The sequence below is a fragment of the Aythya marila genome (genome assembly GCF_965140915.1).
Source record: "Aythya marila genome assembly, chromosome: 4".
Lineage (NCBI taxonomy): Eukaryota > Metazoa > Chordata > Aves > Anseriformes > Anatidae > Aythya > Aythya marila.
The window spans coordinates 21,085,004-21,100,433 of NC_139045.1; the positions used below are offsets into that span (position 1 = coordinate 21,085,004).

At 38.2% G+C, this 15,430-nt stretch overlaps 1 protein-coding gene across 3 annotated transcripts in view; it reads right to left on the minus strand.

Moving 5' to 3' along the window:
- Positions 1 to 15,430, minus strand: part of TENM3 (teneurin transmembrane protein 3) — a 417,392-nt gene that overhangs the window by 70,120 nt on the left and 331,842 nt on the right. For all 3 annotated transcript variants that reach the window (XM_082759677.1, XM_082759679.1, XM_082759678.1), the window contains 5 exons: positions 12,093 to 12,303; positions 11,485 to 11,586; positions 11,129 to 11,323; positions 9,524 to 9,724; positions 6,460 to 6,645 (listed from right to left, as the gene is read on the minus strand). In XM_082759677.1, coding sequence (XP_082615803.1) covers positions 6,460 to 6,645; positions 9,524 to 9,724; positions 11,129 to 11,323; positions 11,485 to 11,586; positions 12,093 to 12,303 — 895 coding nt within the window. The remainder of the gene's footprint in view (positions 1 to 6,459; positions 6,646 to 9,523; positions 9,725 to 11,128; positions 11,324 to 11,484; positions 11,587 to 12,092; positions 12,304 to 15,430) is intronic.

Sequence of the window (15,430 nt, forward strand, 5' to 3'; positions counted from 1 at the left end):
GGCATGGAACAGGACAGGATGGGATGGGAAGAATTATTGTTTCCGTCTTTCTTTCTGACTAGAGATACTTTCAGAATGTGTCTGACCAGCAGGTAGCTAGTTATACAACTTACAATAGCACTCACTTTCTGGCCACTTCAACTGAATTAAGCTTTGCAGCACACTTTAAAATTCTTCTTATCTCAGAGGATACTGCTGTTTTCTGAAAATGTGCCTAACTTGAACTTCACATGTGGTCCTCATTTAAATGCAAATCAACCAATTAGCAATTTAAAGTATGGTAACAGATAATTTGTATTTGAGATACTTGGTCTTGGAATGTGTTAAGGCCTGAACAAATAATTCACTTTGTTTTACAGTTTCAGATACGCGGGCACTATCTTCAAGTTAGCTGGTAATGGAGTATTTTAATAGTTACAAAGCATGTAAATTATTTTGCATATTCAAGATTTGGCCTGGAAAATTAATAACATACTCTTCAGGCACAGGGAAGATGAAAACCACATTTGCACTAAATTCCATGAAATATTGTTAAACTGTGGTTATCAGTCCTCTGGGTGCCAAGAAAGTTATCTTCTCTTTTCTATTAAGTTTTTGCATTGATGGTACAGGTATAAATAGTGTGGTGAAATCCTGACTCCAGTGAGGTCAGGTTTTTTTGAGACATTAATTTTGAAAGTAGGATTTCACTCACAATTATTGCGTGCCCTAATTGATATTGATGTAATTAGTTTTGAATCTCTGGCAGATTTTATCTGAAAATAAAAGGTTTGAATGGCAAAGGATATACCTTCCTTCAGATCTTAATTTAAGGTGAAATTTGCACTGAGTGTAATTCCATGAATTCTACACTAAGGAAACAGACACATTGATGAATTTTGATAATTATAGAATGTATTAATACAGCAGTATTTATTCTATTTTGAATGAAAACATTTTCTTCTGATCAAAATTTTAAAATCTCAAAAGAATCTTAATGTTTATGAAGAATTCTTGGCATGAAGACATTAAGGCACATTTTGCCTAACACAAACATTAAAACACTATGAAATGTGAGTATACTTGGTAATTTAAACTCTGTAGAAAAGTAGAACATACTTGCCATATTAGCATCAGTATTGAGATAAGGATGGTCATCATAATATATGTTGCTTTCCCTCTAACCTGCAAAAGGTGGGGAACATCAAGCAAACCCTCAAAATGCTCCATAATTTTGTCAAACTCATACTGCAAAGATATATGGTGTAATGATATATAGGTAAACCAAGTTTTCTATGAGGACTTCATTTAATTAACAGGAGCAAAACATTTGTCCTGACTTGCTCTCTGATGTTATAAAAGGATGAAGTGTCATTTCCATGTAGTCTTACTTGAAATCTGTAATACAAGGAGACCTAAGCTAAACACATGTTGAAGAAAGCAGGTGCAGATCACATGGTTTAGGGAAGGAGAACACTTTTTAAAGTAAGCATTCCTCAGTGCTAGGAATACCTCTGAGCTGCTCATGGTCACATAGAAAAACAGCATGCAAATACCTTCGTGTTTGTTCATACTCACAAAATCTTTTTTCCCATTAACCAGGGCAGAGTCTGTACTAATGGAAATGAGCTTACAAGAGCATGCTCCAGATTTCTTTTTTCTGTAGTTCTGAAAATCTAAACTGGATGACTTCCCTGGTTTTCTAGTTAAGATAGCTGAAACTAGAAAGCTCTTGCTAAAGAAAATTCATTTTTTTTTGTTTGATTGATTTTAACATTATTTAACGCAGAGAAAAGTTTAATTTAATCATTTTTCTGACCCTTGTTATTTTTTTCTCAACTTCTTTTAGGGAAAATTCTTAGATGCTAAAACATTTTGATCCCAGTTTCCAAGGGAATACAAACATATTATAAGCTGTACTCTTCTACAGCAGACCATCATTGGATGTGAATTTCAGTTCTGTGTACCAGGTAAGGTAGCATCACATAGCACTCTAAAGTAGCTTGAATACCACTACGCTAACTTTAGCCCTCCTGAGGGATTAATATCAATGCTTAATGACATTAATCCACATTTAGATCACTTACGTTTAATGACTTGCTTTCCATGCATACATATATAAACATTAATTTTGGATGGAAAGATAATCGTTCAACACAATAACAATTAAACAGCTGTAACCTGTCTCATGTGTTAAGTAATGGAGCTGCAGGCAAGCTCCATAAACAGATGGTCTTACCCACCCATGCTTAATGTTAAAGACTTTTTAAAAAAGAGGTGTTGACAAATCTGAACAAGAAGGCATAGTTTTAATGCAAATTGGCCAATTTGCAATTTAGATTACCCTAAAACTAATTTGGTCTATAGAAAAAATTAAGCTGCATTGTAAAACTGAGATGTTACACAGCACATGGATATAGCAGATTCCCCACCAACATAATTATTTACTAATTTCATTCAGCTAACAGAGTTTAATGGAAAAGCAGCTGGAAAAGTATTCATATTTATGGGCTTCCAAAGACAGTTACTTAATTTACTCATGGTACATAACAGTTATATCACAAAAAATAATGAGACGTGTGAAATATCTGTTCCAATCTCACAGAGCAACAACTAAGACAGGAGAGGGTCACTGAACTCATTGCAAGCCAGGATAGAAAGGAAACTAAAACATATTTTAGCACAACTGTGTTATAAAAACTTTATTACAGAGCAAATTTTCATCCAGGCTTTCACCTGGGCACCAGCTGTGCATGTGTGGTCTTGTATCACACTGAGATGCAGGTTAAGCTTCACAAAGTGAAACATGGACGCTGAACCCAAATCCATCAATGTTACTCCCAGACCAAATAAACAATTGACAGGTGATTTTCCATAGCTTTGCAATAAACTGTAGATTTAACCTGCTTTCACATGGATACAAGAAATGGTAAAATACTATGATTTTCTAGAGGGAAAAGACAGTAAGCAATTTAGATAGCCTTAAAATGGAACATGTATTTGTAATATATAGTGCCAGTGTTTAGTTCAATATTTTAAGGTGCTAAACAAAGCAATGAATCTTGAGTTTCTTTATTTCTCATTAGATTCATTTAATCACAACACTGTGTAGTGTTTTGCTGAACATCTTTGATGTAAATCTTTGCAAGTATGTGTTCAGAGCAAAGAAAATGACTCACAGGTGTGGCCCACATTAGGTACGGTGTTTACATCAGAGATACCCTTTGCTAGAGATGCACAACGGACCAGTGGGTGTCAGCAGCACACATCATGCTTACCACAGTAGTCAAAAAAACCTTGCCCACTTTACTACACACATTGCTTGAAAAACTTGGAAAAATCTAATTTATTTAGTCTATTCTGTTCTCTCTCACAAACCAAATGTACATAACATTAAATGTATATTAAAACCCATTTCCAGTCTTGTGATCCCTGGCCTTAGGGAAACGTTGATGTTTAACAAATGCATGCTGAGTAGCAGATGTCAAAATTTTGTCTGAACAAAAAAAGCAAACCTTTGCAATCATCTATTATTTTGCTTCTCAAAGTCCTGAAGTATTGGAATAAAAAGAAACAAATGGTCTCTGAAATTTTAGAGCAATTAGACTTTCCTTTGGCCAGATTTCCATTTGAGGATCTTGGGAATATAAACAAAAAACATAATAACTCAAAAAGCAATCAAGGGCGTAAAAGATTTTAGAGAAGAGTACCATTACTATCTTCTTTATATTACAGCAATAAGTTTATGTTTTTTTTTTCTTTTCCTTTTTTCCGTCCTTTAATAAAAGTCAACTAAAAATACAAACAGTGGGATAACTGAAAATGAGACTGGACACACAGTCAACATTTAGAAATACATAAAAATTTTAAGTTGAGGTGCAGAAAGTTTTTACATTTGAAGTGGCATTCACGCCTCACAAAAAAAAACACCATTATGTCTTTGATCCAAATGAGTTATGGACTTTGATGATTCAGTGAACATTCCAGTTAGCACCTCTGCACTTAATGCATACTTATCTACTGCATTCTGTGCGACCAGCTAGAGATCTGGTGGGCTATTCCTCTCCCCAAAAGTGAATAAAGTGCATTGGCCTAAAAATTTACAACTTCTTTGGAATGTTCCTTTCCCAAAGAAGTTGTAAATGCAGACCATTGCATTTTATGTGCCTTCCAGCTAATACCTGCATCAGACAAACAAATCTGTATTTCTAAAATTTTTCACACTACTGTAGCTAAACAGTTAATGACTCAGAAATAAGAAAGATGCCCTTATTTCAATTTTGGGGATATGAAGACAGAGTGGGAGTCTTTCCTGTGCTCAACAGAAGTTAGATAAATATTCTGCTACCAAACTGGGAGTTGTAAATAACAGAAAAATGCTTGGGCTACAAATGGAGGGTGACATTAAAGAGCTGGTATGCATGGAGACACGTTCTGATGTCCTTAGTATTTTGAAATTTATTGCTTAGAGGGAGCTACTATATACTCTAGGACAGGTGAGAGAAAAGTAAATTGACTCTCCATTTACCAAGCTGAGGAAGCATCAATTTTTACTCCACTAAGTAGGATCAACTCTTGGAAATGAACAGTACAATGACCTGGCTTCTCCATAGCACTGGGGTCCTGAAGAAAACAGCACTAGGAAAAATAAATATTAACAGCAGGCTACAGACTGTACCTCATTACATGTCTTCAAGGCTGTGAGGGTAATATAAACAAATCAAACTATTTTTATAGCAGCAGCCAGAAAGTAAACACACATTTGAAGAATAAACAGGTGGGAAGACAAACCTACTTGGCCAGCACTGAGAAAAAACTTGTTTGTGCCTAATATGTTGGAAAAATTGTTCAAGAGCAGTTCATCCGTGTATAACTACAACCCTTGAAATGCTGCCAAGGTCAGTGAGACCAACAGCAGAGTGATCTGCTGAGTAATTGCTCGTTGGCAAGTTAAAGCGGTCAAGGGAAAGGTTTTATCCTACTTCTAAAGATTTACTTTATTTTATTGTTTAAAAAGCAGTTCTCTCCCCACCTCGCTACTCACTTTGTCAGCATGTTTTCTGGAAGCTCCTCAAAAATATTAACCCCATCAATTCTTCCCAGGGTCCTGCACAGTTGCATCTTGCCTTCCCTACCCCCCCCCGCCTCTACATCTGGGCACTCTCATTTGTAAACAAACAAACAAAAAAATCAATTGTGATTTCTTTAAAAATAACTCACAAATCAATCTTACTACTTCACACCTGACTCCCTTGTACAAAATGGAATTTTGACTTGTCTTTCTGGTGTAATGATGTGGGTATCAGTAATACAGCCAAAACAGACCTTCATTTTCCCTGCTCTCAAAGCTCAGGCCACTGTTTCCTGTGACTGCCACGTACAGCATCACTATCCTGCCTTCCAGCCAGGGCTACAGCTATTTGGGAATGTAGCTTGGGCCTTTTCTCTAGATACTCATGCCCCAGTGATGACTCAGTCATGCCCACACACTCCGAGTTACAGCCCTCCCAAAACATCCACAGAAGTTGAACTTCTCCAGCCTCTTTACAGCCTGTAGCAAAAGAAAATCACACAATATTCACATCCATCACCTCTACCACTATTAGACTTACTGTCCTATCTTGTGATTTTTTTTAGCTCTACGGCTATTCAAAATCAACTTAAAAATTATAAACTTTTGGACAACACTTCCTCCACTTTCTTCTGTCTCCTTAGTTCCCTTACCTACAGGAGTAATCTTCCATGCTAACGCACTGTCAAGCCTTGGGCAGTGGAGAGAATGTGCTGTGCATGGGTCATACATACTGTACATAACTGAGTAAGAAAAGCTCCATTAATAAAGGCACAATAATCTCCAAAGGTTTCCGCATGCTAGAACTAACTCAATTACAGCAACATAGAAGCTGTAATATGGATTACTTCTTCTCAATCTGCTGTATGGAACTGCTGTTATTTACATATAAAAACTGATATAATTCTTAAATAGAGCATTATGTTGACAAGAAAGTAATTTTGGGTAGTTAGATCTCATATTACAAGGTGAAAGTGATGTTTTTGTGCATAGGCAAAATTCACTTTTCAGACCTTCTTCTCCGAGAAATAATAATAATAAAAGAAAAACAAAAGGAAGCTTCATTTCCGAAAGACATTAAGCTATCACATAAAAATAGAAAAGTATAAATTAAAGAAAATATTTATGGTTTAAAATAAGTGTAGGCTCCTCCTCGGCAAAAAGGCAGTTAAAGAGAAAAGATTGAAAAGGGAATTCTTTTCACAGCAAACTAGCTATGAAGAACTGATGAGCCATTATATAACCATTTCCTTTCTTAAAATATCAATTCCTTTACACAGACTGACAAGTGCAAATATTCTGTTTGAAGAAACAAGCATCAAAGTAATACGCTTCTTATTCAGACACAGCCAGCAGTGCTGGCTCTTTGAGTTCCGCACCAAGGACACATTAAAGCATAGCCAGCCTACCAATAGTACAGTGCTCTCCGTTCCATCCCTGGCTACATTCACACTTCCCGTCCTTGCAGGTGCCGTGCTCGGTGCAGCGGGGATGGCAGGCCCTCTGGTTGCAGGCTGCGCCCGTCCAGCCGTCCTCGCAGCGACACGTTCCACCCATGCAGACACCGTGCGTGCCACAGTCCACCGAACAGATTTCTGGATTTGAGAGGGGAACAGGGGAAAAAAGGAGGCAGAGAGTGCACACAGGAGAGAGAGGGTGCGCATTAATTAGCAGTACTAGATTTTAATTCAACATGTGAAGAACAAGAAAGGCAAAATCTTTGGTAATGAAATCAACGGAATTTAAAGTGAAAGGCATTTCCAGGTAGGACCCAACACAATACGGAGCAGAGTTTTATCTCCATGTTAATACTTAGTTATCCACTAGACTTAGTGGTGCTTTAGTGTACACAGTTTTTCTGTTAGCTCTAAGTAAATTTTATTTACATTTTTTTGAGATCATGTACATCTTAAGAGCAGCCTTTTGTAACTTAGGTTATATGGCACTTAAACCTAGAGGTTACAACATACTTCTAGTGACTAAATGTACCACATACCTAGGTCATTGTACATTGTAAGCAAAAATCTACTATTAATGAAAGTACATTTTAACAAGGTTTCCCCTCCCTACCCTGCTCCCTGTTTTCTTTCAAAGTAAAAATGTGCCATTTCTGACACATTTTTTCATTATAAAGAATCAGCCTTACTGAGACAAATTAGTACTATGCTGACATACTGACACATCTGTTAAATATAAAAGATGATTCTCTTTTACATTCAGTAAATTTGTATCAGTGACAGCTATGAGCAGTCTGATTTAAATAATAGATTGTTAAAAAAATAAATCAACATACAGCAATTTAACTTGTCATTTACGTATAGTAACAGGATCTTGTAACTGATAGAATAATTGAAAAATATGTTAAGAGCCAAAGGTAGACAGAGGCCAAACAACGCATGTTAAGTCTCTGCTAATACAACATGATAATTTAGACTGCCAGATTTTGCATTTACAGTTTCAGTTCATTTAGTCAGACTCCAGAAAACCTTACTTCTGCTAAGCAGACAACAGAAAAAAAGAGAAGCTACAATACAGCCTGAGGGAATTCTTCGTTTCCTTGGCATACAGCTGGTTGTAACCACATAAGAGTATTGCTTCATAGGAGTACTGTATTTTGTTTTTGTTTTCTTGTAAAAGACAACAAACAGTTTAGTAATAAAAGGCTGAAATTATTTTCAACAGATTTCAGTGCATCAAAGGTTTCCAGTTTTCCACTCAATAAGGTTTTTTTTCCCCAGTAGAGGAACATTAAACACAGTACCAAGGAGCTGTGACATTTCCCATATGAAACAGACCAGAATGTTTCTGGAGAAAGACATCTGTAATCCCCCCCCCTTCCTATACAGCATTTTATATCTACTTTGAATTAGATTTTTGATTAAGAGATCCAAGATGGTTTGATTAACTTTAGAGTCGCAAAACGTCAACGCAGCTCCAAAAAAGAAAGGTTTATTTCTCTTCAATCTAATCAATTTTTCATTAGGGTGAAGGTGTTTATCAGCTTTTAGCACACTAGCTTTGAGCAAGGTGCGTCAATCTTTGTAATGAACTTATTAATTAGAGTTAATTTAATTGAAGTGGAATTGAAGGGCTAATTAACGGACAAACTGCTGATGAAGATAGAGGAAAGCTCTGCTGATTTCAAACCTATAAACTCCTCTGATGGAAATAACTCATTCTTTTTTCTTCTAGCAGCTTAACAAAATGTTTATGGGAAAGATTTACTTCTTTAGTGTACCAGTTTGAAGGTCATTTTGCACAACTTCAGCAAATAATCTGTGTGTCTTTTTACAATGCTCTTTTGTGAGCTTGACACTTCTGAAGTATCTGAGATCAAAAATATTGCATTTATTATAACGACCAATCATTCCTTGAAATGTAAGTAGAAAATGGAGGATAACTGAATAATCAAAAACAGTGTAATGGACACTGTATCAAGAAATAGAGGATCTGTGTTTTGCCTGAGAACTACAACAGATCTCTCACTAATACCCATTTTTAGTTCAAGAAAATGAGATTTTTTTTCTGCTAAACACATTTAATAGAAGACACTTTCTCTTCTCTTACTTCTTGAATGTTTGGAACTCTGTCCTGTCATTCTCATATACATAAAACATTATGGAGTATCACAGATCCTGGTCAGGAAGTACATTTACTTTAAAAAGACGGTTCCTCATAAAAAAAGTTATATTTATTCATAAGCTGGCACAGACCCAACTAGCCCATGTGTTCAGTTTTCATTAACAAAATCATCTGAGTTGTTAGATGAACTGTTTAAGACAAATACATGTCTCACAGTTAGACATGATTTGTCTCTTGATATGTGGCTACTAAACAATATTCTAAAAACTTATATTTGTCAAAAGGCTGCTGTCATAATTATAAATATTTAGATTCTACTTCCTGGGACAGAAACTTCAGTCATTTTCTCCTATTTCCTCTAAGCTCGAATTACACTTTTAATAAGTACAGTTTCAGACTTCAAGAAGTCCCATTTACTTCTTTACCTCTACCAGCTCCTTCTGCCCTGGCAGCCTGCACCTTTTCTCGAAAGCTGTTTAGGATTCATTCTTGCATTTGCATTGCCTTCAAACTGGTACGTCTGAGCAAAGATTTCAAGAAAAACGTCTTCAATTAGCTAGACAGATTTTTTAAACGGACTCTCTAGCTTCACTGCTGTAGTTTCTAACTGGATGTATTAAGATGATACTTATATATATTGTACAAAGAAGATTCTGTAGTTACATGTGAGCTATCAGGAGAAAGTGGCTAACAGATAATAACAAAGCAATTTCCAAATACTTCAAATTCATCAGCAATTTTGAACCTTTGAATCAATTCACATCTCATGCTAACATCATCTGAAAGGCTTGCATCAGCTTGGCAGGTCCAGTGCTAACACAATAATGTCATTAAAGTGATGCTATCCAGGACATCATCATTTTACAAAACATGAGTGCTTTTAACCCTTACCATTGGAGCAATCTGGACCTGTCCAGTTGGGGTCGCAGGTGCAGGTACCACTCTCTTGAAGGTAGGTGCCGTGGCCAGAGCACTGGTCCGGGCACATTGTCTTCAGGATTTCACAGTTGCTGCCCCCCCAGCCCGGGTTGCAGTGGCACTCGCCGTGGATGCACACACCATGACTGGAACAGGCTGGGTCCAAGCAATCCGCTGCAGGGAGAAGAGAAAGATTGGCTTAAACTTGTCATTTCTAACAACAATAATCACCTCTAGGTGCTCACGGCACTGTTGGGCTTAATCCACACGTTAAGACCTTGTGAAATATGCAGCATTGCACTCCTCTTAAAAGTAAACATCAGTGGCTGAAGCTGACAAATTCACCTTTGCTTCACTGCAACGAGTGAGGAAAAGACAGGGCAGACCAAGGTATCTTGGTGCCAGCCTCCCTTCTCTGGCTACAAGCTAAATCACTCTTTATCATCATTATTGACTACGAGTCCTAGCCAATCTCTGTCAGCATACCCGCAATTTTCTTTGTAAAAAACATGTCACTTCCACACCACTTTCTGGTATTGTGAGATCTGTGCGTGCACATAACTGACTTCGAGACAGTCACAGGCTGCCATCGAGTTAACAAAGAACCTTTCAAGGTTTGCTAATTTTTCTGAATTACAACAAGATTGGCTTCAGGTCTCGGGCTACTGATCTCTGTTTTGCCTAATCACAGCGTAACAACTGCCAGATTCCCTGCAACACTTGGTATCAACTGACCTGATCCACTGCTATGGAGTTTTGACAGCTCTACAGGACCCTCAATGTGTTTCAGAAATAAATGAGTTGCATACTCTCTATCCTTCTTAATTCACTTTAATGTGCTTTAGATGACGAGATTTAATTTAGCAATTTGACTCAATAAAATGTTACACTTGTAGGGTCAATGGTCTGAAAATTTAATTCCAGAGACTTAATTGCATTACTTTGTACGTGGAGATCAATAAAATCAATTTCATTGAGGAAGAAAATGGCACTTTTTACTCCCTAAAAAAATAGAATAGAAAATGAACTACATTTTGCAGCATACCAGAAAGAATATTATTATGCACATCTTTGGAATACAAAAATGATGTGTCGTTTTTCACAGTGATGCATTTGAATCAGCACTTTCCACAATGTGGTTGGTGGAAAAGATCACTAACAAAAGCAATACATTAATGATTTATTCTATACTGTGAAAATTCAGTAAGTATTCTTGAATTCCAACATCTATTTTTTGTGTGCTTTCTTCATACCCCCCAAAAAAAGTAAAAACTGGCAAAAAGATATCATTAGTGAGAACTTTCACATTTGATTACTTGAGGGTAAGTGAGGTATAATATTCTGTAGTGATACTAGTTCTTCCAAAACTTGATTTTTAGTATTCTAAACTGATTTTTGAAGAAATACCATGCGACAGACGTATTTCAGTATGTGTAAGATTTAACTATAAACAGGCTTCTTTCTCCTCCTGGTATTAGTGCATATGATCTAGACCCGGCAAAATCAATAGTGCTGGATGAGCCAGCTGGAAACCTGACCAACAACAGCAGGTGCTGGGGTAAATATTTACTCGTTTACCTTCTTCACAGTTTTCTCCTTTATATCCGGAGTTGCAGGCACAAGAGCCCATGATGCAAATGCCTCGGCCCCCACACTGGGGATCAATGCACTGTGTTGCAGGCACGTCGCACTCGGTGCCCTTCCAGCCACTGTAGCACAGGCAGCGTCCCTTGGAGTACTGCCCGTTGCCGCTGCACAGGACCGGGCAGGCTGCTGTGGAATAAAGCATGACGGAAAGATTCAAATCGAGTTTTTTCATCAACGCTTCATAAACAAGAACATCTATGAAGCCTGTCACATGCCAATTTCTTTCCTAATGTATTTGTTTTCATGCTTGCTTAGACTGACTTGGGGAGAGGATTGGACTGAGGTACCTCTTGAACAGTCGGGGCCCAGAAAGCCAGGAAAACAATGGCAGGATCCAGAAACGCACTCGCCGTTACCATGGCAATTCCGGGGGCATTCCACCACAGACTCTGCAGGAAAAAAAGCAGGATCACTCACCGGCCCCACCGCGCGACAGCGCCTTCCACGCGAACCGCTGCTGACTGACAGCATGCCCCGGTTCTCGGGGAAGGGTTAATGTCCGCTTTGTTTGAGGAGCATGCATAGCTGTTATTTTCTATAGCTGCTGCCTGTAATATCTCATGACTTTACATGCCAACAGGAAGGCTCCAATTATAATGGTACAAGAAGATGAGCTCTATACTCAAAATACAGCTCTGTGCTGCTTAACAAAGACTTGACAACGGCGTACTCCTTTCAAGCACTTCTTTATAAAAAGGTACATAGCTTGTGCCTTAGACCAATTAAATAATATATATATATATATTCTGCATCTGTTTCTGAGTAGCAAAAGAAATGCTATGAATTGAAAATCTGTAAAAAAAGATCACCGGACTACAAAAACTTATCTCTAGATTGCTAAAAACTTCACAACCAGAGCCCAGCTTTTGGTGAGAGCTTTGAAGATGATGCTTACCTATAATGATGGTATTGAAGGACACCTGCTCCGCATTTTTCCCATCATTATAAAAGGCCAGATGCCAGATGCCGGAATCCAAATACTGGATAAAACCCGCTTCGTGGAGACTGACAGACCTCGTCTGCCGACCCGCTCGCTCCGACTCGAGCAGGTTGCGCTGCTCCCGTGCGATCAGCCGGCTGCCGTCCAGGAGCTCCACAAAGTCATACTGCAGGGGGGAACAGAGGGGAGCTTGACATACAGCTGTGCTCATCCTTATAGCAAAGGCTTTTTCAGTGACATGAGTGCAGGCCAGTGAACCCATTTCACACACTGGGTGGAGGAAAACATCAGCTGAAATAAATCTGCAGTCACCACTGCCACCCGACCTACAGGTGAGCGCTGACTTTCCAAGCACGTTACATGTGCATGGATTAACAGTAATACCCACCACCAACCATCTGTTTGGCTTTTTATTTATTTCCATGTTGAGGATTAAATTGTCTGCTCAATCGCCATTTCAGACAGTTTGGAGTTCAGAAAGAAGAAGAGGAAGAGCTTTACTTCCACTCCCTCTAGCAGAAGCCCAAAATAGGAAAAGCATAAAGAATGACAACTACTGAAAATGACAAACTGACAAAAAATGGAGGTCCCTCAGGTCAACGTGTATATCATTTTGCTGAAACATGAAGTTCAAGAGCATTACTGCTTGTGGTGGAGAGTCTCTGCTGGCCCTGCTGAGTCTGCTCACAGACTCACTTCAATACACGTTTATTGTACGCGGGGAAGTGTTACACATAAACCTTCAATCTTTGCAAGTATTTGAGAACTCTTTCAAATGGAATTACATCCAGGGCCGATTGAAGTAAAGGCCAGGATGTGAGAGCACTGATTCACCTGAGCTAGGATAACATCGGTTACCAGGACCAGAACATTGGTTTTATGCCCTGACTTGTGGCCTTCAGAAACTGTGCCTAGGACAAAAGAAAACACGATAGCCTTTGTCCCAGCATAGGGCTTAAGTCCCTGTTCTCTTCCTGAAATTGCAGGCTTGCAGGTCAAAATTCACTGGTATTGTAAGAATGTTCCTCCACAGTAATCAGATTTACCTTCCAACCATTCAGGATGTGAAAGAAATGCATAGTTACTGTGCCTCTATCAACACCTGAGACACCTTCCCAGCTATGTCTGAGCAAGCAGAACAGAACATAAATGCGATTAGTATGTGCAGGAGCCAGTACCTTGATGTGCCGTCACTTTGTACGTGCAGCACCACATGAAAATGAATGCAACTGTTTTGGGAGAGAGCGATTATTCAAAACCAGTCAACATTCTCATTTGTCAGAGAATTAAATATTTATATTATTATGCTTGAGAGAGAAAAACAATTTTGTATTTTTTTCCCTCCCACTAGACTCAAGAACACTTCTTCCTACTCATGCTGTTCACTAATATTTTTAAAAAGAGAAAGCCCAGGCAGTTCTGTGCTTCAACAAGTCATTTATGGACATTAGGAGTGACCTTGTAATTTGTACACTGCAGAGGGTCATTTTTATGTAGGACAATTTCAGCTAAAAAACATATTTCTGATACAGGAGCAAATGATTACACTACCTGATTGACCACAAAGAGTATATTAATGGCTGATGAGCACAGTACAATTAGTGATTTTGTATCTGTAACATAATAAGGGCAGATGTTGTTACCAGAGCACCATTTTAGACTACATTTTAAAAGCCGTACAGAGGGGAATTTACTGTTCAGTCTGTCCCCCAGCAAACAATAATTGATCTTAACCCTTTTAAAGGCCTTTTTTTTTTTTTTTTTTTTAATGTAGGACAGAATAACAGAAACAGACTGGGAAAAACAATTATCTTCATAAGCAAAAAACATACTAATTTTATTTCCCTCCTATGATGCTAAATTAATTACCTTTATATTGAGTCTAAATGTGCTGATTTGCCCTAGTACTCCATTCAGTTTTGCTTTAAACCAAAGTCCTTTTTTTATTCTTAAAGTCTCTTTAAATAAACATATTGATTCTCTGGCTGCAATGAAACTGACATTTTTAGAAAGTGTCACAAAGACTTTCAGGCTTGCATTGATTGGGTTCTGAATGGACAGCCACTGTCAATTATTTCTGGTTGATTTATTTATGATTCCCCAGAAAGAGAGAACTATGCATCTCAGACTGGTCTGTGACACACACAGAGGCTGTGCTTGAGACTGATAATAGGTACCTAAGTAGAACAGAGAAACAAAACCAAAAACTTTGTCCTGATTACAATATATCGAAAATGTTTCCTACATGCTGTATTCATACTATTTTGTACTGTGGGAGAGAAGGAGAATTAATTTTGCTGCATTGTGTTATTACGTTGTGAAGAAATACTAACAAACTAATACGAATGGTTTCGATACAGCCCATCCTGTTCCAAGACAGGGCTATGAACTTACTGAGATTTCTCCCAAGCTCATTTCTGGCATTCTTTCATTATGGCCATTACAGTGGTAGGATAATTAGCATCAGAAGGTCATGCAGCTATGGAATGAAAGACTCCAGTTTCGTTTTACTGTTTGGTTTAACTGGATACAACAAAGACATAGATAAACAGGTGAAGGGTTTGGGAAACAGAAGTGGAGGAAGTGGAAAATGTCACATGCAGGTTTTGCATATGGAGAGGAGGCAGATTCTCATCGAAGGACCTAAGCTTTAAGGAGGGAGCTAAGGAAGATGGTGGTGGTAACGCACGCAGGGTATCAAAGGCGTGTGAGCAAAGATATTGGACGGGGACAGCTGGTACAGAAACTTTATGAATGCTGGCAGGGTGCAGGTAGTAATCAGTTCTTTATTATTTGACACAAGATCTGAAAATTCAAACACTGACGTTTGAGAAACAGGCAGCAGTTGCTCATTTGCATAAATTTTGCTATTAGCACTTGTCACTCTGTGACTTGGAGATAAGAGTAGATAGCATTCAAGAGACACAAACATAATGTGATATATGTATGGGTGAGATCCTGCTCTACGAAGTCCTCATGAAACAACCCTAACTTTACACATCTAGAGAAGGGCTCTGAGCCAAGTTGTATCATTCTGGAATGAGATCAGGGAGCTACGGTAGACAGTTCTTAGGAAATTTCAGTTCTACGATTAAAAAAAACACCAAACAGCAAAAAACAAAAAACACAAAACAAACCCCATCAAAACGAACAAAAAACCCAGCAGACAGCATTAAGGCACTCAACAAAACCATGGCAGCTCGACATCAGCTGTGTTCTTTGCCATTCTGGCCTCCCCATCTCAAAAGGCTACAATAAAACTGGAGGAGTTCAGAAAAGGAAAAAGATGATCA